At 44.8% G+C, this 27,671-nt stretch overlaps 1 protein-coding gene and 1 pseudogene across 1 annotated transcript; both read right to left on the reverse strand.

Annotated features, from left to right (window-relative positions):
• Positions 1-6,934: 6,934 nt before the first annotated feature.
• On the reverse strand, positions 6,935-11,245 carry LOC132386089 (uncharacterized). The gene is made up of 2 exons (XM_059958384.1): positions 10,654-11,245; positions 6,935-10,614 (listed from the first exon to the last, which is right to left on the reverse strand). The coding sequence occupies exon 2, from the start codon at positions 9,208-9,210 to the stop codon at positions 8,029-8,031; it is 1,182 nt and encodes a 393-aa protein (XP_059814367.1). The 5' UTR covers positions 9,211-10,614; positions 10,654-11,245; the 3' UTR covers positions 6,935-8,028.
• A 964-nt stretch (positions 11,246-12,209) lies between these two features.
• LOC132386088 (zinc finger protein 850-like) lies at positions 12,210-26,900 on the reverse strand (annotated as a pseudogene).
• Positions 26,901-27,671: the final 771 nt, after the last annotated feature.

Consider the following 27,671-nt stretch of genomic DNA (forward strand, 5'->3'; position numbering starts at 1 on the left):
CAGACTGGATTGCTTTAGGCAAACCAAACAGAGTAAAAAAAAAACTTGGCAAGAGCCTTCGTCACAGTTTGAGCTTTAATATTCCTGAGAGGTAGTGCCTCTGGGAATCTGGATGAGGTACTCATAATAGTGAGCAAATACTGATGGCCAGCTTTAGTCTTTGGCAATGGGCCAACACAATCCACTATAACTGGAAAAGGGTTCACCGAATGCAGGTATAGGCTGGAGTGGGGCCATTGGTGTGACCTGATTAGGCTTATCCACAACTTGACAAGTATGATAGGTTCTGCAAAAGGTCATAACATCTTTCCTCAAATTAGGCCGTAAAATTCCTTCATAATCCTGTTTACAGTTTTATTCACTCCAAAATGGCCACCTAAGGGCATACTGTGGGCCAAAGTTAACATTTTTATCCTATGGACTTTAGGAACTACAACTTGGTGAACAATTGCCCATTCCTCACTCACAGGTATAGCAGGTGGCACCACTTCCTGATTAACAGTCCATCCTTGAGATAATACCCTACTTGCATTTTCTTATTATCATCATCTGAGAGAGCGGTTTCTTTTAAAACTTCAATCTCAGGGTCTCGGTTCTGTTCTGCTATAAACTCCTTTCTAGACAGGGATAAGTCTTTCTCATCAGACTTACTACCTGAATCCTGTTGAAACACTGAAGGCAGAAAAGTCCGACAGGTCAGCATTACCTGAATCCCGATTTTGGCTATCATGGGTATCAGAATCATGCTGCACAGAACCGTCTGCGTCGGCAGACTTTTTAGCCATACTTGGGAGTTACTACACAGGAAGAATAAATGTTAAAATCCATCTGTCGGTCATCAGTGGTTGGCTTAGTTGTCAACTGCACTGCAGGAACAACTTTATCATCTGCCAGGTCATTCCCTAACAGCAAAGTAACATCTTCCACCGGTAAACTGGAGTATAATCCAATCTTAACAAGTCTGGAAACCAACCGTGACTGTAAAGTTACCTTGTGCAATGGCACAGAAGCCCCAATGCCTTTAATAAAATGCTGCTCCCAATGCCTTTAATACGATTTACCTCACCAGTGTTAGTCTCATCACCAAACGTTAGAACACTGTCTAATGTAAGTGACTGAGAAGCCCCAGTATCTCAAAAAATTTTCACTGGTACAGGGGTTGACCGTTCCTTTACTTCAGATACAAACCCATCTGACATAAAATGATCGAATCCGTTCTTAACTCGGTCAGACCTCTCAGTTCTTAACTGACCTTCAACAGAATGTTCAGAAGCCTGTCGGTTTATAGGTGCTTCAACATTTGGGACTGCCTCCTTTTTTCTTTTTCTTATTCAGGATAGAACAGTTAGCCATCATATGAGCAGCTTCTTACAATAGCAACAAGTAAGACCAGAATATTTCTCCTTCAGCTGCTTCCCTTCATCCTTACTCGTGTCACTAGTCCCAGCTTTAATTTCTGGTTTACCCTGGTGATCCCTGCTACTCTTTTGGAAACTCTTATTCTGGGTAAATTTAACATTATAAGTTAAAACAAACTCATCTGCTAATCTAGCAGACTCCTGCAATGTAGCAGCATCCTTTTCATCTACATATGTCTTTATGTCATCAGGGGCACACCTTTTGAATTCTTCAATTACAACCAACTCTTTCAAGCGGTTAAAATCATCATTTATATTTTTATATGTGCAAAAGCCAAAACACAAACTTCTCACAAGAAAATTCCATATAAGTCTGGTTCACAGATTTCCTTGAATTTCTAAATTTTTGCCTGTATGATTCTGGGGCCAACTCATAAGCTTTGAGCACAGCCTGTTTCACTAGGTCATAATCAGCTGCTTCATCAACTGTCAAGGCAGAATATGCTTGCTGAGCCTTCCCCTTAATTACACATTGTAAGAGAATAGGCCAACCCTTTTCTGGCCACTTTAAACTATGAGCAACCTTCTCAAAATGCTGAAAGTATTTATCAACCTCTGCCTCGTCAAGTGGAGGTACCAATTTAACTTCCCGACTGTGCTCAAACTTATCACCAGAGTCTAACACCAGACCCCTTTGCTGTAATCTGTCTATCTTCTCCAGCCGAACACCCTCTGTCTTTATGCTTCCTCCCTGTTTTTCTGCCTCTCTAGCCTCAAACTGCCTCTGCCTTTCCGCAGCCTCCATCTTTAACTTTTCTAAGTTGTATTGGAGCTCAAGTTCACTCGGTTTACTTTCAGGAAACACCTCCAACTCCTCCACTTTAAACACACCTCAGATACATAATGTTCAGCTATAATCCTCTGCATCTGTGCCTTTCTCATTGTCAATTTCACCTTAGCAAGTTTAAACCTTTTCACAATACACAACAACACGATCCTTCTGGTGTCCTCTAATGCCTCAGAAGTTGGTGCTTCCAGACATTTATCAACATCCATTGCTGCTGTTTTTGCACGCACAAATAAATCAAAAGGGATTTCCCCAATGAAATCAATAATTAATTAATCAACACGCCCTCAAATTTGTTCATATCCCAGATGCAGGCCCCAATTTTGTTATGAACAAAAATTTAGAATCTAAAGCTTTAGAAATGAACCAGCAGCAATACACTACTCCTGGAGTCTAGTTTTGATGTTAAAACCACTATCTTTATTAGTATGTACTTATAATAAAGTAATTTAAGCAAGATAAACAAAAGTTAACATTGTTATGTGTATATATGTGTGTAAATTGTTACGTACCCCGTAACAGGGTCACTTACCAGCAAAGATAGAGGTCCGTTGAAGTCTGATGGTACCATTTTTAACAGTATTTATTGATAAAAATACAGAAAAATAATATCAATGCAAACATACAGATAATATACGTCATCAATACTAAATCTAAAAGCGCGGGTATAATAATAATCAATAAGAAATAACTCTATTGTTGTGTAGGGGATAATGTATTGTCCGATACAAATGTAAAACTTATTCAAATTCATGCAGGCTGCAGCCTTTTGTTGGAGTCAGGAGAGAGAGAGAGATGTTTTAAACTTGCCGGCTTTCCTTTTTATGATGTCGATCCTTCGAGAGTTCCGTTTTGAAGTCGGTCCTTTAGCTAAGCCGTTCCGTGGAAAACTCGTCATCCGGGCAAGGATGGACACACACACACACACACACACGAGTCACCACCGGCTGTCACTATTAAACGCTGTCACGGGATTTCTATCGTTTCTCCTGGTGCGTCTAAAGGGGTTGTTCCCCAGACCCTCTTTTATCCTTACTCACGGGGTCTCAGATGTCAATCAGGTTGGGATGATGCAAACCCTCAGCCAGCCCCCTCGGCTCATTCCCTGAGGGCTTCAAATAAATAGTACGGTACTGAATACACAGTTAGGTCTCCAAGAGACAATGGCCGTTTCCCGGGGCCAGGACATTCCAAACCCCATGTGGATTCTGCGTGTCTTTCTCTCATATCCTGGGTCTCCTGACATGAATTAATAGCGATCCTGCGATTCTCAAAAAGGAGGGGGCTACTTTGTACACTTCTGCTGCTCAGAGTTGGGGCACAGGCGTAACACCCTCTTGTTGCAAACCGTTTTAGTAATACAGAGTCTTACAGGATTTTAGAATCTAACAAAGCTTTTTTTTGCATTACAGAGTAATAAGGTTATACATTCAATTCGGCATCTAAACTGTTAACGATTACATTTTCACTTCCTTTAATAACTCAAAGTCTTATAACTTACTAAAGTCTTGTAGCATCAGACTTCAATTTAATAACCACCTGTGCTGTCTATATTTAGTTTATAGTATTTTCGCTAGTAATTCATTCGATAGTATTTTCTAGTTAGAATTAGAAGTGTTTAATATATATTCATAGCATGTAAAATATATCGGCATGCGATGACGTCACATCCGGTTTCGCCGCGACTTGTGGGAGAGTACCGGTTTGAAATTAACGCGAGGGTGGGTGCTCACCACAAGGCACACCTGAGCAGAAGTTGTTTTGCAGGCATTAGAAATCACAGTGAGAGCAACGCCTTTTCACCATATGTTAATGTGAAGAGTGAACAGTAAATGGTTAATCTTACTTCAAACTGGTTTCATTGACTGTGGTTTATCTCGACGTTGAATTCGGCGTTCCGTTACACCCGAAGGAGAACGTTACAGTGAAAAAGCGGCATTATCAGGTGTTTCAAGTGCTGCAATGTCAGCTCGATCCAGCATCAAGTCGATGGCGCCCAGCGACAAGGACAGTAGAGCGGCATCAAGTAAGTCCACCCAGGCAAGAGCCAAGGCAGAAGCCACCAGGATGCGACTGCGTTACGCCAGACAAGAAGCAGTTTTGAAAATGGAACAGGCCACAAGAGAAGCCGAAATCCAGAAGTAAAAGGCTGCCAGAGAAGCCAAAATCCAGAAGGAAAGGGCGGCCAGACAAAGTGAAGCGGCCGCCAGAGAAGCCGAAATCCGGAAGGAAAAGGCTGCCGGAGAAGCCGAAATCCGGAAGGAAAAGGCTGCCGGAGAAGCCGAAATCCAGAAGGAAAGGGCCGCCAGAGAAGCCGAAATCCAGAAGGAAAGGGCCGCCAGAGAAGCCGAAATCCGGAAGGAAAAGGCTGCCGGAGAAGCCGAAATCCAGAAGGAAAGGGCCGCCAGAGAAGCCGAAACCCAGTTGGAAATGGCAAAAATATCGACAGAGTTGCAAGTGCTGCAGCTAGAAAGAGAAGAAGAAGCTGCCAAGGCGGAAGCAGAGTACATAGAAGAAGCTGAAGGGACGCATGATCTGACCGAAGTAAGATCTACTTTAGAAAGGACCAGATTGGAACGCACAAGCGACTACGTACAATATCAAACAGACTGGCAGGCTCGTCTCCCCTCTCCATACGTATTCGATAACTTCCCCAGCTACGAGGAACCTCAGAGAGTCACGATTGCATCACATCCATACGAGGAAGACAATTTACCCTCGCGACTCCGTGATGAAGTCAAGAATGAAAGAGCTGACAACCAATACTTCTCGACACCAAACTTACAAGGTTTGATGCGAAGAGATGCAGAGGTCGAATCCAGGACGGCAAATTCCATAAGAAACGTACGCTCTCAGTCATATAGGCACAACGTACTTCTCCAGCCCGCATGCCGCTTACAGCTGATCCCACGATGCAGTATTTAGCACGACGGGATCTCGTCACTTCGGGACTGTACCAGTTTGACGATAAACCTGAAAATTACCGTGCATGGTACTCCACATTCACCAACGCGATCAACGGAGTCCAGCTCAGTGTAACCCAAAAGTTGGACCTTTTGGGGAAATGGCTGGGGAAAGAATCACGCGACCAGGTGAGACGCATACGTTCAGTGTACATCAACAAACCCGAGCTAGCCTTAAGCGAAGCGTGGGAGAGACTTCAGGAGAGATATGGGGCCCCCCGAAATTATTGAAGCGGCGCTATATCGACGTCTGGAAAACTTTCCTAAGGTGTCAGCCAAAGATCACTTTAAGTTAAGAGAATTCGGAGATTTACTCATGGAGATCCAAGGCGCCAAAGAAGATGGCTACTCAGCTGGTCTAGTATACCTAGATACTCCATCCGGGATTAGACAAATCGTGGACAAACTTCCATTTGGGCTGCAGGACAGGTGGCTGACTGTTGCCTCAGAGTACAAGGAAGGCCACGGTGGTCGATTTCCTTCCTTTAGGCACCTCACTGAGTTTGTGTGCAAGGAGGCGAAGATGCGAAACGACCCTAGCCTCGTGGGTCCAGGAAGCAGTTCGATTTACACCAAGCCAGGTAGATCCTCTTCGAATGTTTTCAACATTGATAAACCCGTGTCAGTGCTCAAGTCTGAAGCCCTTACAACTAACAACGACCCTAGCAAGGATTGTCCACCGCAAACCGACGACGTTCTTTCACCCCCACAACAGGACGGCGGGGAGGGAGAGGCTCACTCCAGGACAACAATTGTCAGCTCGAACTGTACAGAAGTTTGCGGTCAAGCTCAGTCAAGCCGTTCTTGTTCCAAGATCTGCCTCACGAAGGTGTACCCTAAAGGAGCCAAAGACAAGGCCATCAAAGCCTATGTGATTCTGGACGATCAGAGCAATCGCTCACGAGTCAGTCCAGATTTCTTTAAATTGTTTAACATTGAGAGTGAACAGTTCCCATACTGCCTCAAAACTTGCTCAGGCAACATGGAAACCCAAGGAAGGAAGGCAGAAGGCATCCAGATCGAGTCCCTGGATGGTAAAGTCGTCATCTGTCTCCCTCCGCTCTTAGAGTGCGATGGAATCATGAATAACCGCACTGAGATCCCGACACCAAGTGCGGCGCTACACCAGCCACATCTCCACCACATCGCCAAACACATCCCAGAACTGGATCCAAAAGCGGAAATACTCCTGCTATTAGGAACAGATGTAATCCGGGTACACAAGGTTAGGCAGCTGGTCAATGGACCACACGACGCCCCCTTTGCACAACGCCTGGATCTAGGCTGGGTGGTGATAGGAGGGGTGTGCCCTGAAGACGTTCACAAACCGATGGTTAACACACTCAAGACCAATGTGCTAGAGAGTGGCCGCCATTCTATCTTTCAACCCTGCCCGAGAGTCCCGTGCATTAAGGAAGCACAACAAGACGTAAACAAGCGTAAAGTAACTGACGAGACGCTAGGTCAGTCAGTTTTTGTTCAAACCGAGCACGGAAATAAACTTGCACAATCAGCTCAAGATGCCATTTCTTTAAAAACAAAGGACACCAAGGTCTTCAGAGATGAAGCAAATAATGGGGTTGCCCCATTGCCTTTCAGAGAACCACGCCAGCGCTCACCAGATAACAAAGAGCAGGCAGTCAAACGGTTCACGTCCTTACGGAAAACCCGGAAAGGGAAACCTGAGATGCAGCAACGCACCCGATTGACCCACGAGGTACTGTGCACCCTAATGGCAGAGATCATAGCCATTATAAACGCACGACCACTCCAGCCTGTGTCCTCTGACCCAGAAAACCTCTTCATACTTTCGCCATCAATGCTCCTTACACAGAAGGCAGGAGCACCTCCTCCACCAGGAGACTTCTCAGACAAGGATTTGTACACAAAGCAATGGAGACAAGTCCAGGCTCTGGCAAATCAGTTCTGGTCTCGCTGGAGACAGGAATATCTACCTTTGTTGCAACAGAGACAAAAGTGGACAGAACCCCGCAGGAATCTTCAAGTTGGAGACTTAGTCCTGCTCAGGGACAAGCAAATCGCCCGCAACCGCTGGCCAATGGCCAGAATCACTGCCAGATTCCCTCGCGGGGATGGACATGTCAGGAAGATCGAATTGAAGACTACCGACCAAGGCGATGTGAAAATTTACCAAAGGCCAGTTACAGAAGTTATTCTACTTCTACCCAATGACTGATTAAGAGACTAAGTTTTGTACTCTGTTCATTATGACCTTACGAAGGTCAAGCGGGGAGTATGCTGTCTTTACGACAGTTATTTAGTTTATAGTATTTTCGCTTAGTAATTCATTCGATAGTGTTTTCTAGTTAGAATTAGAAGTGTTTAAAGTATATTCATTGCATGTAAAATATATCGGCATGCGCTGACGTCACATCCGGTTTCGCCGCTTCTTGTGGGAAAGTACCGGTTTGAAATTAACGCGAGGGTGGGGGCTCACCACGAGGCACACCTGAGCAGAAGTTGTTTTGCAGGCATTAGAAATCACAGTGAGAGCAACGCTTTTTCACCATATGTTAATATGAAGAGTGAACAGTAAATGGTTAATCTTACTGCAAACTGGTTTCATTGACTGTGGTTTATCTCGACGTTGAATTCGGCGTTCCGTTACACCCGAAGGAGAACGTTACACCACCTATTTTTATTTATTTCCTTCAGCAAACAAAACTAAAGAGTTGTGATCTTAGCTTATGTGTGTACTACAAAAGTTCATGCAAAATACTAATCTTTATGTTACTATCAAAATTAACAGTCAAGCTTCCATGGGGGTTGTCTTTATTATTCACATACTTTGGCGAAATCCCTTAAAACCGGCTTCTGCTATTTAAAAATGGTGTCCCCATTAACCCTCGCCTCTTCTCCGGTTAATTTCCTCGTGGTGATCTTGGGCACCCTGGTGAAATAGGCTTTCGCCCGCTCCTTTCATAGGAGTTATTTTATCAACAATGTGTTCCAAACTTAGACCATCTTCCGAATTTCCACCCAATGCCTTAATTTTACGCAAGTTGCTAGTTTCCTCTTCAGGACCCTTCAGGCTATTAGTTTTCAGTTTAAACTCTTTGTTCAAACAACATTTCAATTTCTGCCTTTTCACACCACACTCTGGAATAACAATAGCGTGTGGGGCTCCTTTACCTTCCAACTCAACCTGTAATTGATTCACAGGCTTTGTGGTACCAAGCCATTGTCTCTGTAGCTTGGTTGCTGCTTCTGTTATCAGTACAGCCTTTAAATTCTCTTCATTCAATATGGGAACTACACATTTCCCTTTACCTTCAATAATAATATTCAACTCACCAGCTTTGATCTCCTCATTAACTTGAAACACACCTTCGAGCACAAACACCTGGGAACTCTCACTTCCCACTATTATCAAGGTTAACCCTTTATTCACTGAACTAAGCCCATCTGACCCACAAGAACTGCATTCCTTTTCAACTGAATCAAATACCTCAGACTTTATCTGATCTCCATTACTAGGTTCAGTACCACGTGCATCCACATCTTGGACACACAGAAACGAGACATTTGCCTCTTCCAGGCTTTCAATATGCGTACCCGGTCCAAATTCTAAATTCCCCTGTTCCTCCCAGCTACTCTCTGGGCAATTCCCTTCCGGAATAAACTCAACCCCATGGGTTGAAACAACCTCATCTGCCAACTCAGCAGACTCCTTCAAGGTAAGGGTACCCTTTTCATCTAGGACTGCCCTCATTTCATCATCCGGAACACCGTTAGAATTTTCCACTTCTTCAAACAGTTCTGCCAAACCAGACAGATCATCCATGTCCAACCCTAGACATTTTAACAGCTCTGTCTGTTTCTCATCTTTATTTCGTGCCTCTAGAACTTTTCTCCTCGCTAAGGGCAGGTCTACCTCCTCTCTCTTACTCTCTTTCACTTTACTACTCTTAGTTTTACCACCCTCTAAACCCTCGTGGTACAGGGTTGGGAATAACGTCTCGGCCAACTCGATACTGGCTGGATTTAAAGTGCTCTCGTTCTCAGCTGCCTTTCTCGACATGCTGCGAGTGATCGCGTATGCGGGATAGATCTTGGAATCTGGGGCGGGGCCTCCACCGGCTGTCTCGTCAGCTTCATTGCTGACCAAACCCTACCATCGGCGAAATCATTACCCAGAAGGGCGTCCGCGTCAGTTCTCGGGAATTCTGATCGCACACCCATTTCAACTGGTCCAGAGACTAGCTCACAATTCATAATGAACCTATGCAAGGGCACCACTTCCTTCCCTTTTCCTATTCCTTTCACAGCTACCATTCCCATCTTGCAACCAAAATCCAGTACCTTATGGCTAATCAATGACAGTTCAGCCCCCGTCTCTCTCCAGATTCGCACGGGAACTGGTGGGTGTCCCTCTCTCACAGACCCGGTTCCATTTGACATACAAGTCTCAGACCCTTCTCGTACTCTGTCTACCCAGGGCTCTCTTGTCGATTTACTGATTATCACGGCACATCCAATAGGGACTGCTGCTTTCCCCTTTCCTATCTCCTTCCTCGGAGCAAAGCAGCTAGATGCAATATGTCCCCCCTTTCCATAATTAAAATAGGTCAAGCCTGGAAATCTCTGGCTGTCTTGCCTCTCCTCCCCAATCTTACCAGTAACTGCCGGCGGGACCTCTGCCTCAGCCAGCGGGCTTTCTCTATCGTTCCCACGATCTCTCTGGGAACTTTTATTCGAGGTAAGCTTTGTCTTGTGGGTTAGGGCATATTCATCTGCGAACCTAGCAAATTTGGAGATGGACGTAATAGGCTTCTCATTCAAATACATCCGGATATCCTCCGAAAAACCACTTTTAAATTCTTCAATCAGAATTACCTCCCCGAGACGCCAAAAATCCTCTTCCACTATTTCTGCTGTACACCAACAATCCAAGAGCACACCCTTCTCATAGGTAAACTCGGTATACATCTGATTCCACCCTTCCTTTAGATTTCTGAACTTTTGTCTATACGCTTCAGGTACCAATTCGTAAGTACGGAGAATGGCCGCTTTTACTTAGTCATAATTCTCCGCCTCGTCCTCCTCCATAGACAACGCCACATATGCCCGTTGTGCTTTCCCTTTTAACACACTTTGTAACAACGCCACCCACTGCTCTTTGGGCCAATTCTGATACACTGCCACCTTTTCAAAAAGCAAGAAATAACTTTCAACATCCCTTTCCTCGAATGAAGGTACTAACCTCAACTCCCGACTAACATTAAAACGCTCCTCTCGGTCTGACCCTTGAGCTCTTCGCTCTTGCCTTAACTTTTCCATATCCAAGTCATTTTGCCTCTTTCTCTGCCTCCTCATTCTCTCTCTCCTTCTCGGCTCTCTCCTTTTCCTTTTTAGCTGCCTCCAGCTGTTTTAACTGAATTTCATGCTCTCTTTGCTTCTCAGCTCTGTCCTGCTCTTTTTTCACCTCTAACCCCTTTAGCTGGAGCTCATGCTCCCGTTTCACCTCTAACTCCTTTAGCTGGAGCGCATGCTCCCTTTGTTTGTCGGCTCTTTCTTTCTCCTTCTCAGCTCTGCCTTTCTCCTTCTCAGCTGCTTCCAGCTGCTTTAATTTAATTTCATATTCCAACCTTAATTTCTCAAACTATAATTGAGCCGTCCCACTAGCTGGTACCTTTTCAGGGATATTTTCCAATACCTCAACTGTAAACACATTCTTCACAATACAATACTGAGTTATGGCCATTCGCACCTCTGGCTTTTTCATTGACAACCTCACCTCTGCGAGATTTAGCCCCTTCGCCATATTTATCAAGTCCAATTTGGTGGCCGCCTCTAGCGGTTCCAGAGTCGGGTTTTCTATAAATTCATCCACATCCATCTTTGCTGGTTTCCCGTCTGGCTACCCGTGTACCAGATGCAAGTTTGGACTCCTTTTCCCGATTCACTGGCCTCCCAATTTGATGTCAAATCTCAAGACGAGAACCCCAAGTTGTTACGTACCCCATAACTGGGTTACTTACCAGCAAAGATAGAGAGGTCCGTTGAAGTCTGATGGTACCATTTTTAACAGTATTTATTGAAAAATATACACAAAAATAATTTCAATGCAAAATACAGATAATATACGTCGTCAATACTAATTCTAAAAGCGCGGGTATAATAATAATCAATAAGAAAAAATTCTATCGTTGTCTAGGAGATAATGTATTGTCCGATGGAAATATAAAAGTCACTCAAGTTTGTGCAGGCTGCAGCCTTTTGTTGGAGTCAAGAGAGAGAGATGTTTTAAACTTGCCGGCTTTCCTTTTTATGATGTCAATCCTTCGAGAGTTCTGTTTTTGTAGTCGGTCCTTTAGCTAAGCCGTTCCGTGGAAAACTTGTCATCCGGGCAAGGATGGACAGACGGGATTTCTATCGTTTCCCTGGTGCATCTAAAGGGGTTGTTCCCCAGACCCTCTTTTATCGTTACTCACAGGTTCTCAGATGTCAATCAGGTTGGAATGATGCAATCTCTCAGCCAGCCCCCTCGGCTCATTCCCTGAGGGCTTCAACTAAATAGTACGGAACTCAATACACTATTCCATCTCCAAGTGACAATGACCATTTCCCGTGGCTTTGTATCGCTGAGGGGCTGGGACATTAAAAACCCCATGTGGATTCTGCGTGTCTTTCTCTCATTTCCTGGGTCTCCTGACCTGAATTCATAGCGATCTTGCGATTCTCAAAAAGGAGGGGGCTACGTTGTACCCTTCGGCCCCTCAGAGGTTGGGGCGTAACAAAATATAACTCCCAAACAAGGCTTGAGAGTCTTGAGATGGTAAAGTATGGAAGTTCAGTTCATCCACGGAATAGGTAACGAGAGAGAGATATTTGTAATCCAGGGTAAATGTCGAGAGAAGGCAATTACGTCGAATTCCAAAGGTTCCATTGTAGTAAAATGAGAGAACAGTTGCTGTAGATTTTATGCTTCATCGTTCCAAATCCACATACGAATTATCACCGAAAGTGACTTGTCACAAGGGGTATCATCTTCAAGTGTATTATCACACCACACCCCGTCAAGCGTTAACACAAAAGTAGTCTTCACAGGATACCTTAAATCTGATCCACACCTATGGATCAAACAAGGTGACAACCACACATTCGATGCATGGTGAATCAATACTTAACCCACACTTGTGGGCATAGGAAAGCTCTAAACAGTGACTCTTGGCCACTAGTTCCCTGGTTTCGATCCTTCCATTTTCCCTCCTTTATCTCCGTCTGACTCTGAGTGTCTGATTCCTCGGTTAAAACTAAACAAGCTGTGAGTGATGTAAACAAGCTGCAAGCCAGACTGATTTGCCTTCTTAATCACTCTCTCTCTTAAAATGAATGTCCTCAGCAAGCAAAAGCAAGGGATTAATAACAATGAGAACTGACTGGTGTGCCAGTAGTTGGGATGACTGAATGAATCCTTTCCAACATTCTGAGCAGGTGAATAGCTCAGAATGTGTGAACTGACTGGTGTTTCTGTAGGGTGGAGGACTGAGTGAATCCCTTCCCACAGACTGAGCAGGTGAATGGCTTCTTCCCAGTGTGAACTTTCTGGTGTCTCTGTAGGGTGGATGAATCAGTGAATCTCTTCCCTCATTCTGAGCAGATGAATGGCTTCTCCCTAGTGTGAACTCGCTGATGTCTCAGTAGGTGCGATGACCGAGTGAATGCCTTCCCACATTCTGAGCAGGTGAATGGCTTCACCCCAGTGTGAACTCGCTGATGACTCTGCAGGTTGGATATCCGAGTGAAACCCTTCCCGCAGTCTAAGCAGGTGAACGACTTCTCCCCAGTGTGAACTCGCTGATGTCTCAGTAGGTGGGATGACAGTGTGAATCCCTGCCCACAGTCTGAGCAGGTGAACGGCTTCTCCCTAGTGTGAACTCGCTGATGTTTCAGTAGGTGGGATGACCGAGTGAATCTCTTCCCACATTCTGAGCAGGTGAATGGCTTCTCCCCAGTGTGAACTCGCTGATGTACCTTCAGTTGGGATGAGCAAGTGAATCCCTTCCCACAGTCTGAGCAGATGAACGGCTTCTCCCCAGTGTGAACTCGCTGGTGTATCAGTAGGTGAGATGACATAGTGAATCCCTTCCCACAGTCTGAGCAGGTGAACGGCTTCTCCCCAGTGTGAACTCGCTGGTGAATCAGTAGGTGAGATGACATAGTGAATCCCTTACCACATTCTGAGCAAGTGAACGGCTTCTCTCCAGTGTGAACTCGCTGGTGTTTCACTAGAGTCGATTCCAAAGTGAATCCCTTCCCACAGTCCGAGCAGGTGAATGGACACTCCTTGGTGTGAAATCGCTGGTGAGCCTTTAGGTCAGATGACTGAGTGAATCTCTTCCCACAGTCTGAGCACGTGAATGGCTTCTCCCCAGTGTGAACTCGCTGGTGACACTGTAGGGTGAATAACCGTGCGAATCTCATCCCACAGTTCGAGCAAGTGAACGGCCGCTCCCCGGTGTGAACTCGCTGGTGTGTCATCAGGTTAGATGAGGAAGTGAATCCCTTCCCACAGTCTGAGCAGGTAAACGGCCTCTCCCCAGTGTGAACTCGCTGATGAACCTTCAGTTCAGCTGACTTAATGAATCCCTTCCCACAGTCTGAGCAGGTGAATGGCCTCTCTCCAGTGTGAACTCGCTGATGAACTATCAGTTCAGTTGAGTTAATGAATCCCTTCCCACAGACTGAACAGGTGAACGGCCACTCCCCAGTGTGAACCACCTGATGTACCTTCAGGTTAGATGAGAAAGTGAATCTCTTCCCACAGTCTGAGCAGGTGAACGGTTTCTCCCTGGTGTGAACTCGCTGGTGTACCTTAAGTGTCGATGAGAAAGTGAATCCCTTCCCGCATTCTGAGCAGGTGAATGGCTTCTCTCCAGTGTGAACTCGCTGATGACTCTGCAGGTTGGATAACTGAGTGAATTCCTTCCCACAGACTGAGCAGGTGAACGACTTCTCTCCAGTGTGAGATTGCTGGTGTCTCTGTAGGCTGGATGAATGAGTGAATCCCTTCCCACATTCTGAGCAGGTGAACGGTTTCTCTCCAGTGTGAACTCACTGATGACTCAGCAGGCTGGATGACGAAATGAATTTCTTCCCACATTCTAAGCAGATGAATGGCTTCTCCCCAGTGTGAACTCGCTGATGACTCCGCAGGCTGGATGACAAAGTGAATTTCTTCCCGCATTCTAGGCAGATGAATGGCTTCTCCCCAGTGTGAACTTGCTTATGATTCTGCAGGTAGGATGACCGAGTGAATCCCTTCCCACAGACTGAGCAGGTGAATGGCTTCTCCCCAGTGTGAACTCGCTGATGTACCTTTAGGTCAGATGACCGAGTAAATCCCTTACCGCAGTCTGAGCAGGTGAATGGCTTCTCCCTTGTGTGAACTGACTGGTGAGCCATTAGGTCAGATGACCGAGTGAATCCTTCCCCAGAAATTTAGCAGATGACCAGCTTCTGACTGGTGGGTCCACAGGTGGGATGACAGACTAAATATTTTTTTTACACACAGAACAGGTGAATGACCTTGCCCAATGTGAACTTACTGATGTACCTTCAGTTGAGATGACTGACTGAATCCATTCCCACAGCCTGAGCAGAAGAATGGGCTCTCCCCTGTGTAAAATAATGGAGGTGCCAGTTGGTCAAATGACTGAGTGAATCCTGCCCCGTAGTCTGATCAGATAGGAAGGTTGATTGAATCCCTTGCTTCACCTCTTAAATATCTAGACAGAGACAGCAAAACTGGTGTGCCATGTTTGAGCTTCTGGGAGACAAATTCCTTCTCGTTTTTAACCTGTAAAAAGATTTACAAAATGCATCAACGGGAGTAGGACAACACTTCAGATGAGATTACTTGAGTTGCCAAGGTTTGATCCAGCATCACACTGTTATAGTGAGGTTCCACCCAAGTTGGACAGAGAAATCAACTTCTAACTGGGCACAGTGCTGGTATCTGGAATAACCATCAATTCCCTGATGCTCTTCTTGTTTCTATAGGAATGGGGCATTTCTGCCATCTCAAATCTGTGACCTGGCTCAGTTTGGCTCTCTCCATTGGTATTATTCCCTGTTCCTGCTGAGCTGCATGGGTGCCTGGCCACACAGTAACTGAAACATTCTCACACAAATAGTCTTTCTTAATGGGCAGCTGGAATTTTCCCATATGTATTATTAACTTAAAGTGCCACAGTTTTAATGCCTTATAAAAATTTCCTGCTGAGATGAATAGTTGGTCCACACAGCTGTTCAATGGACACAGAGTGAATCTTTGAATTATTTCAGGCCCTTGCAGAAAAGTACCAACACAGAAACAGGCCCTTTGGACAATCTAGTTTGTGCTAAACTATTTAAACTGCCCACTCCCACAACCCTACCATTCAGGTACCTACACAAACCTCCTTAAATTCAGCTCGAATTCTCCACTTGTGTTGGCTGCTCATTCCACACCCAGATAACCATCTGTGTGAAGAAGTTTCCCCTCACATTTCCCCTTAACATTTCACCTTTCACCCTTAACCCATGGCTTCTGGTTGTAGTCGCACACCATCTCCGTGGTAAAAGCCAGCTTGCATTTAGTCTATCTATGCCCCTCTATCACAATCAAATCTCCCCTCAATCTTCTACATTCCAAGGAATAAAATCCTATCCTGTTCAATCTTTCCTTGTTACCAAAGTCACCCAGACCTGGCAACATCCTTGTGAATTTTCTCTGAACTCTCAGAACCTCTTTTACAACTTTCATGTAGGTAGGTGACCAACACTGCACAAAATATTCCAAATTAGGCCTCACCAATACCTTCTACAAGTCAACATAACATCTACCTACTGTTGATAGTGCTTTGGTTCATGAAGGCCGATGGGCCGAAATCTTTCTTTCCATCTCTATCTAACTGTGGCACCACTTTCAGTGAATTACGGACTTGTATTCCCAGGTCCCTTTCTTCTACAACACTCCTCAGTGCCCAACCAGTCAAATACAACACCTCACTCTTGTCTGCATTGAATTTCATTTTCCATTTCGCAAACCATTTTTCCAGCTGGTCCAGGTCGCACTATAAGCCATGATCATCTTCCTTGCTGTCCACTACACCCCAATCTTGTTGTCATCAACAAATTTACTGATGCAGTTAACCACAGTAATCCAGATTACTGATATAGATGACAAACAACATCAGATCCAGCAATGATCCCTATGACACACCACTGGTCAAAGGGTTCCAGTCAGAGAGGTAACCATCTGCTACCATACTCTGGCTTCTCCCAAAGACAGTGTCTCGTCCGATTTACTATCTCATCTTGAATGTTGAGTGACTGAACCTTCTTGACCAACCTCCCATATAAGACTTTGTCAAGTGCCTTGCCGAAGTCCATGTAGACAACATCCACTGCCTTGCCTTCATCCACTTCCCTGATAACTTCCTCGAGACTCTATAAGATTGGTTAGACATGACCTACCATGCACAAAGCTATGCTATCCATCCTTAATCAGTCCACATCGATCCAAATACTTATTTCCAGTTCCTGCACATATGTTAGAATAACTTTCCCCCTGCTGATGTCAAGCTTACCAAGGTACAATTTCTTAGTTTATTTTTAGAGCCTTTCTTGAACAGCAGAACAACATTGGCTGTCCTCCAATCTTCCAGTACCTCACCTGTCACTAAGGATGATTTAAATATCTGTGCTTGGGCCCCTACAACTTCTGCACTTGTCTTCCACAGGGTCCGAGGGAACAATTTGTCAGGCACTGGGGATATATTCCTGGTAATTTTCCTTCATACGGCAACAAGATTACCTCTGTAATCTGTACAGTGTCCATGAAGCTGATGCTACTTTGCCTCACATCTACAGACTCTGTGTCAATCTCCTGAGTAAATACGAATGCAGAAAAAATCTCCCCAATCTATTTTGTCTCCTCATATGGATTACCATTCTGATCTTGCAAAGGATTAATTTTTTCCATTGCAATTTTTTGCACTTAACATATCTGCAGAATCCATGCCTTCTTTCATCAGTGTTCACTTGAATTTCCTGTATCTCATAAGTAGCCCATTTGTTCCTAATGCACCTCCTTTTTATTGATCTGGGAGTGATCAAAACACTATCAAAACAAAGGGATGATACAGCTGCATGTTGGGGGGTGGGGGTAAGTGGGGTTAAACTAAATTTGCAGGGGGAATGGATGCCTGAATAACAGAACAGATAGTGGAGGGGTTTTGAAGACAGGTGTTGTTCAGAACTCAGACAAAGTCAGGAATGAAAAACATTGAGCATGATGCAGTGAATATGCTGAGCCCTGTATATCTCAATGCAAGGTGCATGATAGGAAAGGTGGATGTGTTCAGGGAATGGATCAACACCTGGAATTAAGACACTAGGATCTGGCAACTGTGGACTGGGACAGGCTGCTTTATGGCAAAGGTGTGCTTGGTCAGTGGGAGGCCTTCAAAGTGAAATTTTGAAAGTACAAAGTTGGTATGTGTTTGTCAGAATAAAAGGTAAAGATAGAAACTGCAGGGAACCTTGGATTTCAAGATATATTGAGACACTGGTGAAGCACAAAATGGAGTTGCATAACAGGGATCGGCAGGCAGGTTCTTTTGAAGTGTAAAAAACACAAGAGAACACATAAGAGGTAAATCAGGATGGCTAAGAGAAGACATGAGGTTGCCCTTGCAGAAAAGATTAATCATCAAGGACTCCAGGGATAGATTAAGAGCAAAAGGATTGTAAGGCACAAAGTTGGTTCACTGTAAGACCAGAATGGCAATCCACGTATGGAACCAAAGCAGATGGGGGAGATCTTAAATATGTTTTCATCTCTATTTACTCAGGAGATAGACAAAGGTTCTATTGGAGTGTGAAAAAGCCACATTAAAATCATGGACACTGTACAGATTAAAGAAGAGATGTTATTTCACTGTTCAACATAGAACATTGAGCATTGAAATCTACATCATATTCCAGGCCATTCAGCCTACAACATTGTGCCAACCACGTAACTTACTCTAGAAACTGCCTAGAATTTCCCTAGCAAATAGCCCTCTATTTTTCTAAGCTCCATGTGCCTATCTAAGAGGCTGTTAAAACACCCTATTGTATCTGCCTCGACCACCGCTGCTGGCAGTGGATTACACGTACCCACTATTTTCCAGGTAAAAAACTTACCCTTGCCATCCCCTCGGTAGCTATTTCCAAGCACCTTAAAACTATGCCCTCTCGTGTTAGCCATTTCAACCCTGGGGGAAAAACCTCTGACTATCCACACGATCAATGCCCTTCATCACTTTATAAACCTAAAAAAGGCTCTGAGCATTAGAAAGTAAGTTTGCTTTGAGGATCTGTTAGAATTATGAGGGTATAGATAGGGTAAATGCAAACAGCTTTTTCCGCTGAGGTTGGGTAGGATGACAACGAGAGGTCATGGGTAAGTGGGGAAGGTGAAAATTTAACGGTACCATTTGGGAAAGCTCTCTAATGAAATGGTCGTGAGAGTGGGGAATGAGATGCCAGCAAAAGTGGTGAATATAAGCCCGGTTTCAACAATAAGAGAAGTTTGATAGGTACTTGGATGGTAGGGGCATGAAGGGTGATTGTCCCAGTGCAGGTAGTTGAATTAGACAGCTTAAATGTGTTCTCGGCATTGACTAGGTGGGCCAAATAGCCTGTTTCTCTACTGAACTTCTCCATGTTTCTATGACAGAGAAGCTGGCCAAACTTGTAAGGGGAAAGGTAGCAGTGACAACAGAGCAGCAATGGCTGGAGTTTCTGGGAGCAATTCGGCAGCTGAGTGATCGATGCAGCCCAATGAAGTGGAAGCATAGGAAAGGCAGGAGAACACAACCATGGTTAAAATGAGAAGCCAAAGCAACAGAAAAACCAAAGAGAGAGCAAACAACCAAGAGCAAAAACTATTGGGAAGCTTTTAGAAACCAACAGAAGATGACTAAAAAAAAAGTCAGATGAGCTCGCATGGATTTATGATTTGTAGTCATTAATGAGTCTTGGTAGCACCCAACAGTCTGAGGCATTCAGAAGAATAAAATATCCGGGGCCTCAATATCTCTTGAAAACCAAGGTTCCCTGCATCAGTTACCTTTCAACGTTTATTTTGACAGACACATACAAACTCAACACACTCAAAATTTCACTTCTGAAGGCCTCACACTTACCAAGTACTCCTTTGCCAGAAAACAGCCAGTCACAAACCACACTTATCAGATCCTTTCTGATACCATCAAAATTGACCTTTCTCCAATTTAGAACATCAATCCATGGTCCAGACCTCTCTTTTTCCATATTTGCTTTTGAATCTCATGGCATTACGATCACTAATTTCTGTCATCAGCCCTGGATCATTTCCTAACAGCTTATTGCACACTTCTACGTTGGGAATCCTATGCACTGATTAAGGGCACATTTGACAAACTTTACCCCATCTAGTCCTTTTATATTATGGGAGTCCTAGTCAATATATGGAAAGTTAAAATCACTTACTGCATCAACCTTTGTTTCTTGGCATGGTCTGCAATCTCTCTAAAAACTTGTTCCTCTAAATCCCTCAGACTATTGGGTGCAACAAAGTCCCAATCATGGCTACAATATCATAATTCCCTGCCCTGAGCTCATCTGGCTTTCCTACGATGCTTCTTGCTTTATGATATACACAGCTCAGCACATTCATCGCACCATGCTCAGCCATTTGATTGCTGATTCCATCTGAGGACTGAACAACATCTGACCAAGCCTTTAAAGGCGGGAATCTGTCCCCCCAGTTTAACTCCCTACTGCTCCAATACTTACCAACTAAGTTAGCCAACATGATTAAAACAAATAACATGGATGGCCTGACAATGACCAAAATCGAATGTGACGAGCTTTAACATATTGTTGGGACCTGACTTTCAAATCCCAATCTACCCTGAAGGGAACTAATATTAACGGTGTAGATGTTCAGTGGGAAGAAGGACACAAGAGGGCGATATCTGGGGATCAGAAATGGGAAGAAAAACCTACCAAGAGACAGGTGGGGACAACAACCCGTTTTCAAATTAACAAGCTAGGATGCTTCCTGCCGTGAGTACCATCCCTCAGGAAGAGCCCAACGGAACATTGCAAGTTGCTGGAATTCCAATTCCGTTTATGATTGATATGCCGGCAACCACAGCCACTCTCAATCAGGAAGTAATATCGGAAAATGGATTCCAGCTATCAAACACTACAATCACTCTGTCTGGGTTCGAAGGCACGGAACACACGTATTCACATACACAGCCACTGCAGGTGGAATTCCAGGGGGATTGAGAAAAGCCAGTATTATGCACCCCTCTAGGGACAAAGTTCCCAGTCACAGAGTGGATAAAGGAAGAGAGAACATTGTACTACTGGCCGAAGTTCCGGATTTCCTTTGGTGACAAACAGGACAGGTGGTTCCCCATACACCGTGAGGGTTTGCCTTGGGTTCAAGCCAAAGAGCCTAGGGTTCCTTGCCTACACCCTGATGCAACAAGCCTCCAGCACCTAGGGAGGCTGGCCAGACTTGGCCGCATGCCAGCTCTGATACTGGAAGGACTCAGGTGAAGACAGGACATCTGGTAAGACACTCTTTTAATATTGACTGAACCCAAGAGGCTGTACCCCATCTTTGCGCAATTTCAGGCCATGAAATTGGCCTTGCTTGTTAATTTCTAAAACTGCCCCCCATCTGGATCACCATGAAAAGAGGACAGAGATTCCCATCCATTCTGCTATATCCCCTCAAGCCCGAGGCAATGTTTTATGAGAATGGAAGCCCTTTTGTGGATCCAGCAGGGAAACAATATTCTGGTGATGCGATAGTAACTGACAGTGAAGTATTTGAGCGGGATTCTTTTGAAACAGCTGTCTCGTCCAGAAGCCTGAGCTGTTTGCTCTGACTTGTGCCTGTATCCGAGCAACAGATAAAAGTGAGAACAATTACACGGACTCCCGTTATGCATTTGGAGTTGTACATGACTACCGGGCTCTCTGGGAACATGGGGATTCCTGACTTGCTCTGGCCACCCCATTAGTAATGCCACCTTTGTAAACAACTTACTCACTGCTCCACAGCTACCTTGAGTTCTGGCCATTATTAATGTGCGGCCCACACCCGCATGTCCAAATAGGTCACTAAACCCAATGCTTTAGCAGATTACACAGCGAAAAGTGCTGCACAATCCTCGATAGTTGTAGTCTCCTCGGTTTCCCATCAAGCAATCCTCCATGACTCAGGCAGAACAAGTTTGCCAGACATGCGAGAGTTACGTACTTCTCAGGGGGACACCTGTGAGGAGGAGTGCAAGCTGTGGTCCCAGATGGGGTGCCAGAAAGACCCCGACCCAGGTTTTTGGAACACCACAGTGGGACAGGTTTGTGTTCCTACACAGTTTTTACCTATATTGGTCAATTATGTACACACCTGGAAAAGGAGGGAATGGTTGCTAACCTGCACCCTGCACACCGGGTACGACTCCCTTGACCATTTTGACAGGTTTGTTTGGCACGGACTCCGCAAGGTCAGTGAATGGGCCAAAACGTGCATGCAGTGCCAAGTTGATGTTACTGAATTGCCTAGAATACATTGCTATAGATACTGCTTAGTTATTACAGAAGTATTTAATAGATGGATTGAAGCTATTCCAACTACCAATAATACTGTTATGACTGTTGTGAAGGTATTATTACGGGATATAATTCCCAGGTACGGCCTGCCAGAGATGCTGAGCTCTGACAATCGCCCACACTTCGTGGCGAAAGCAAGCGAAGGGGTGTGTAACAAACGAGCTATCAAGCAACAATTCCACTCTGTACACCACCCACGGGCCGCTGGCTTATTGTAAAGTGTCAATGGCGCTCTGAAGAGTAAATTGGCCAAACTAACAGCGGAGACTGGACTCACTTGGTTGAAGGTCCTACTGTTAGACCTATTCCACATGAGGGTCACCCCACAGGGGAAATCAGTGTTGTCACCAACTGAAATCATTTATGGACGGCCCATGAGGACACCCTGTGGACCAAGACCTTGTGCACCATTGTTCTCAGAAAGTCTACCAGGTAAATTGGATATGCATACCCTAGGGGAAGAGATGGGGAAATGCATATGCCAACTAAACAAACTTTTCCAAGCATTACATTCACAGGTACGATTGGCTTACAAGGAAGAGAACTACCACGCAGAGAGGAGTGACTATCCCACCCAAGAACCTGGGAATTTTGACCTGACCAAGAACTGGGATTGAGGGAAACTCAGAACTTGGTGGAGAGGAGCATATTAGGTGTTACTGACCACTCCACGGCTCTGAGACTGAAGGGGCAATCTCGGTGGATATATCGAACAGACTACAAACGTGTTACTGAAGGAACTGAGTAGAAGGGCTCTCTCGGAATAAAGGAAAATGTATTGGTTGATAGTGGTGTGTCGAACCTCGAGGTTTCTTGCCATGGACTGTCATTTTAAGAGAGAGTGCCTGAGTGATGTCATCCGCCAGCTTTCTCAGCTGCTGTTTGATTCTTACTGAGAGAGAGGGAGGGGTGGAATTATTTGACTCTGCAGCGTGTTTACACTTGCTCACAGCTTGTGTTTACCTAGCTCGGAGTTTGCTTTATTTAAGCAAGGACAGTCAGAGACAGACAGTCAGACGGAGAGAAAGAAAGAGGATGGAAGGTTGGAAACAAAGGACCTAGTGGCCGAAGTTCGCTGTTTGAACTCTCCTGTGCCCACAGAACAATACTGAATGTGTGATTGTCACTTGGTTTGATCCACTGGAGTGGATCTTTATGTTTGGCAGTGTCCTGTGAAGACCACTTGTGCCAACCCTTGCCTGGGGGTGGTAACTCACTTGTACAGGGTACCCCGTGACAAATCACTGTTGGTGATAATTCCTATAATCCATATGGGGATTTTGATGGAGTATCCCGTGGCTACTACTTTTGTTAACCCTTAATTGGATTTGGGTGCGTTATCTGGTGACCACTTGTGAGAAAGGTATTCTGTGGAAATCACTGTCGGTAATACTTTGTGTGTTGGATCGGGATTGAGAGTACCTTGTGGAATCTACCTGTGTGTTAACCCTTGCCTGGGTGGTAGTTCCCTTTGAAGACGGTACCCCTGTTATCAGCTAGTTTTGGTGATAATTCAAATGTGGATTTGGAACGAAGACGGATAAGATCTTCGGCGACTGTTATCCTGTTTTACCACCGTGGAACTTGTGGAATTGGAAGCAATTGCCTACTCTCGACATTCACCTTGGATTACAAATATCTCTCTTTCATCATTTATTCGGGGGATGAGCTGAACTTTCATACTTTACCATCTTCAGACTCTAAGCTTGGTATTCCCTGAGCTCAATGGTTTGGGAGTTATATTTACACATATGTATACACATAACACTGTTAACCATAGAACACTACAGCACAGTACAGCCCCTTCAGCCCTTCATGTTGTGCCGATCCATATAACCCTTAAAAAAAATGTACTAAATCCACACTACCATATAACCCTCTATTTTTCTTTCATCCATGTGCCTGTCCAAGAGGCTCTTAAATAGCCCTAATGTTATAGCCTCCAACACCATCCCTGGCAAGTCATTCCAGGCACCCACAAACCTCTGTGTAAAAAAAACTTACCACTGATGTCTCCCCTAGACTTCCCTTCCTTAATTTTGTACATATGCCCTCTGGTGTTTGCTATTGCTGCCCTGGGAAACAGAGACTGACTATCCACCCTGTCTATGCTTCTCATAATCTTGTAGACCTCTATCAAGTCCCCTCTCATTCTTCTACTCTCCAAAGTGAAAAGTCCCAGCTCTGCTAACCTTGATTCATATGACTTGTTCTCCAACCAGGCAACATCCTGGTAAATCTCCTCTGCACCCTCTCCATAGCGTCCACCTCCTTCCTATAATGAGGTGACCAGAACTGAACATAATACTCTTAAAGTGCAGTCTCACCAGAGATTTGTAGAGTTGCAACATGACCTCTCTACTCTTGAACTCAATCCCCTGTTAATGAAGCCTAGCATACCATAGGTCTTCTTAACCACCATATCAACCTGTGCAGCAACCTTGAGGGATGTATGGATTTGAACCCAAAGGTCCCTTTTGATTGTTTTGATTAAGTTGTTATAGTATAAGTAGATACAAATAAAGATAGTGGTGTTAATATCAAAACCAGACTCCATGTCTGGTCTATAGCTGCTGGTTCAATTAAATTGTTACAGGTATGTAACACTGGTGTTCGTGTTTATGTCTTTGAGAGGGATCACCCCAGCATCCAGGGTCCCCATTTTAACACATTTCTGTGTCACTGTCACACCGATGCCGAACAGGTAGTACTAGGGGCCTGCTGGGTTTGTGCCGAAATTCTGCAGCATAGTAAAACTATGATTCCAATGTCAGTAATCCCTCTCAGCCAGAGTGAGGAACTCTCAGCCTGGGCTTTCACAAATTACGCCAGGGGAAGAGAGATGAGGAACTGTGGTCCAGTCAGAGATGATTGTGGCTGTCAGTGTTTTGAGGGATGGTATCTCAGGCTCCCACCAAACACAACTTCCTAGACTGGGAAACATGCATCCTGACCATACTTGCAGGGGCCTAGCAGCGGAGAGGAATAACTGAGACTGAGTGATTTTGGATGATCACTTTTCTCTCCTGTGGAGTAGCCAGGAATCCACCAAAGATAATCAATTTGGCTACAGCACTTGAGGAGCCGGCCACAATACTGCAGAAGCTCTGACAGAAACAGAGACCCAAGTAACAGAAATATCCACTGAAATGATTGCAATCCAGCAAACAGTCATACAGAATCATATGGCTTTAGATTTTATTTTCACTTAGAAAGAGGGAACCTGTGCTATTAGTGACATAGAATGCTGCACCTATATCCCTGATGAGTCTACCAACATTACATCCCTTTCCGAGCACACTGCCAGGGAGATTGATAGCATCAAGAAAGTAGGGCAGGATTTACACAGGTTCACCGAAGGGTCGAAATGTTAGTATTTGAAGGCCTGTTTGGTAATATGTGAGGCATGATATTGCATTATGGCTTAATAGTTGTGCACATCATTGTTATATTTACTGTTGTGCACTGTTTTTATCCATTGATAAGTCAATGTTGTACACGGTTGCTTTCTCTGTGAAAAAATTACTGCTTGATCATGTAATGATCAAAAGGAGGGAGTGGTGAACTATGTAAAAGGGTTAACACTTCCTTAAACAATAGCCGCCTGTTCCTCTGAAAGAAATTGCTGATGATCAGCCAATGTACCAAGCCATGCTGAGCCATATTTCTTCTTGAGGGTAGCTAGCTAGGGTTTCTGGATGTTTATCTGAATTGTGCCCTCATGCGTAGAGATAGGACAGCTTCAGTCTGTCCTGTGTGTGTAAGCCGTTATAACTATTTTGTAATTTATCTTAAGGGTCTGTAATATAGTAAATAACTTTGGTTCCAACCTGCCTTGTGTGGTGGGTATCTGGACAGATATACCTGTGGTGTAAGGGGAATTGTTAGTCAGTTAGTGGATTGGGCGGGAACAGTCACAGACTGTTCCTGTTTGAACGACTAACTGAGTAAGTCCCAGGTGCTTGAAGTAAAGAGTTTGTATTTATATGGTCTTTGAGTGACTTTTTCCAGATTCGACTTCCACAGAATGGGAGTGGTTTTAAAGGGCTGGGCTGCTGGAAGCACATTACCAGACCTGGAGTGATTGCAACTGGGTCTGACAGAGGCATAACTGGTTCTGCTGGGCACATTCAGTCTCCCTCCAACTATTTCTCACCATCCTTTGTACAGGTATGTAATGTCTAAAGGACCAGTGTTTGAGTAAATGAGACTCACCAAACTTTCTCCTGACTGAATCACTGGAATCTCCGAGTCAGATGGATTCTCTTCAGTTGATGCTCTCAATCCTCGGGCTGGTTCACTTGTTGATGTTCCCTCATCTTCAGTCGTGGTTTGCTTCCAGTTGGGGTTTTTATTCCAATAAATCTCTCACCGCTGGTCTGACTTTAACATGAAAAATAATGAAGCACATTGACAATAGTAAGGAGAACCAAACATTTCTGCTTAATGCGACTAAGAGCAAAACTCATTGAAATTTAAATGTTGAATATAATGATCTCAGTGAACAATCTTTTATTGTCACTCACACGTCACAAAAAGATATGGGAGAAGAAGGAGCCATCATTCAGTCATGGTAAGACACAAGATACAGGAACAAAATTAGTTGATTCGATCAATCTGGTTTGCCCAACATTCAACCATGGCTGATTTTCATTCCAACACCATATTCCTGCCTTCCTCCTGTAACCCTGAAGCTACTTAGCAATCATCAATATATTAATCTCTGTCATAAACATAACCAAATGGCAGCCTCAACTACCCTCTGCGGCAACAAATTCCACAGATCAGACATCCTTTGGCTGAAGAAATTTTCTCACCTCAATTTTAAAGGGAAGCGTCTTTATTCTGAGCCTATGCTGTCAGATCACAGACTCTCCGTCTAATGGAAACATCCTCTCCATGTCCACTGTATCCAGGCTTTCCAGCATTCGGTAGGTTTACTTAACCATACATCCCTCCACCAACCCCACTGTCCCTCTGAACTCCATTGAGCACAGGTCCACAACCATCAAATGCTCCTCATACATAAAGCCGATCATTCCTGAGATTATTCTTGTAAACCTTGTTCGCAACACACCACGTGATCGTGCGTCACAAAGCGGGGGGCGGGGCAGATCTGCGGCACACAGCCTCACGTGACCTGTTGGCGGGACTCCCCTTTCAGTTCTCCTGGTTTGGATCGCTTAATGCAGATTCCGTGAAGCCGATACATTTCTGAAGAGCCCAGATAACTGGGTACTAAATGAGTAATAGGCCCTCATTTCGGGGCTCAAGGCCAACATCGGATCTCCCCGCCCGGGATCGGTCTCAATACTCACCGATTCTTCTGCCCCGAGACAGTGATCCCAAATCCGCAGAACGCAACCCACCTGGAGACTGTGAGCATGTGCAAAGATTTAGGCGCATCATCCGGAGGGCGGGGCCTCGGAAGCGACGCAGAGTTGCAGCTCATCTGTGGTTAAATGGGAGGGGCAAATCGGATCACGTGACTCCTCCTCGCGCGCGCGCGCGCGCTCTCTCTCTCTCTCTCTCCACCCACCCCCTCCCCCCCTTCCCGGGGCAGTGACTCCAGCTGTCCATTACTCTTTGGAAAGAAGCAAACATGCCACTCACATCTCCTCTCACCCTAAATGTATTAGACATTTCACCCCCAGGAAAAATATATCGTCTGTCCACTCTATTTATTCCTCTCGTAATCCTATATGTCCATCCAGTCTCACCCCAGTCTGCGCCGCTCTGGAGTAAACAACACAAGTTTGTGCAACCTCTCGTTACAGCTCATGCCCACTAATCCAGGCAATATCCTGGTAACCCGCTTCTGCGCCTCCTCCA

Source organism: Hypanus sabinus, unplaced genomic scaffold (genome assembly GCF_030144855.1).
Source record: "Hypanus sabinus isolate sHypSab1 unplaced genomic scaffold, sHypSab1.hap1 scaffold_100, whole genome shotgun sequence".
Lineage (NCBI taxonomy): Eukaryota > Metazoa > Chordata > Chondrichthyes > Myliobatiformes > Dasyatidae > Hypanus > Hypanus sabinus.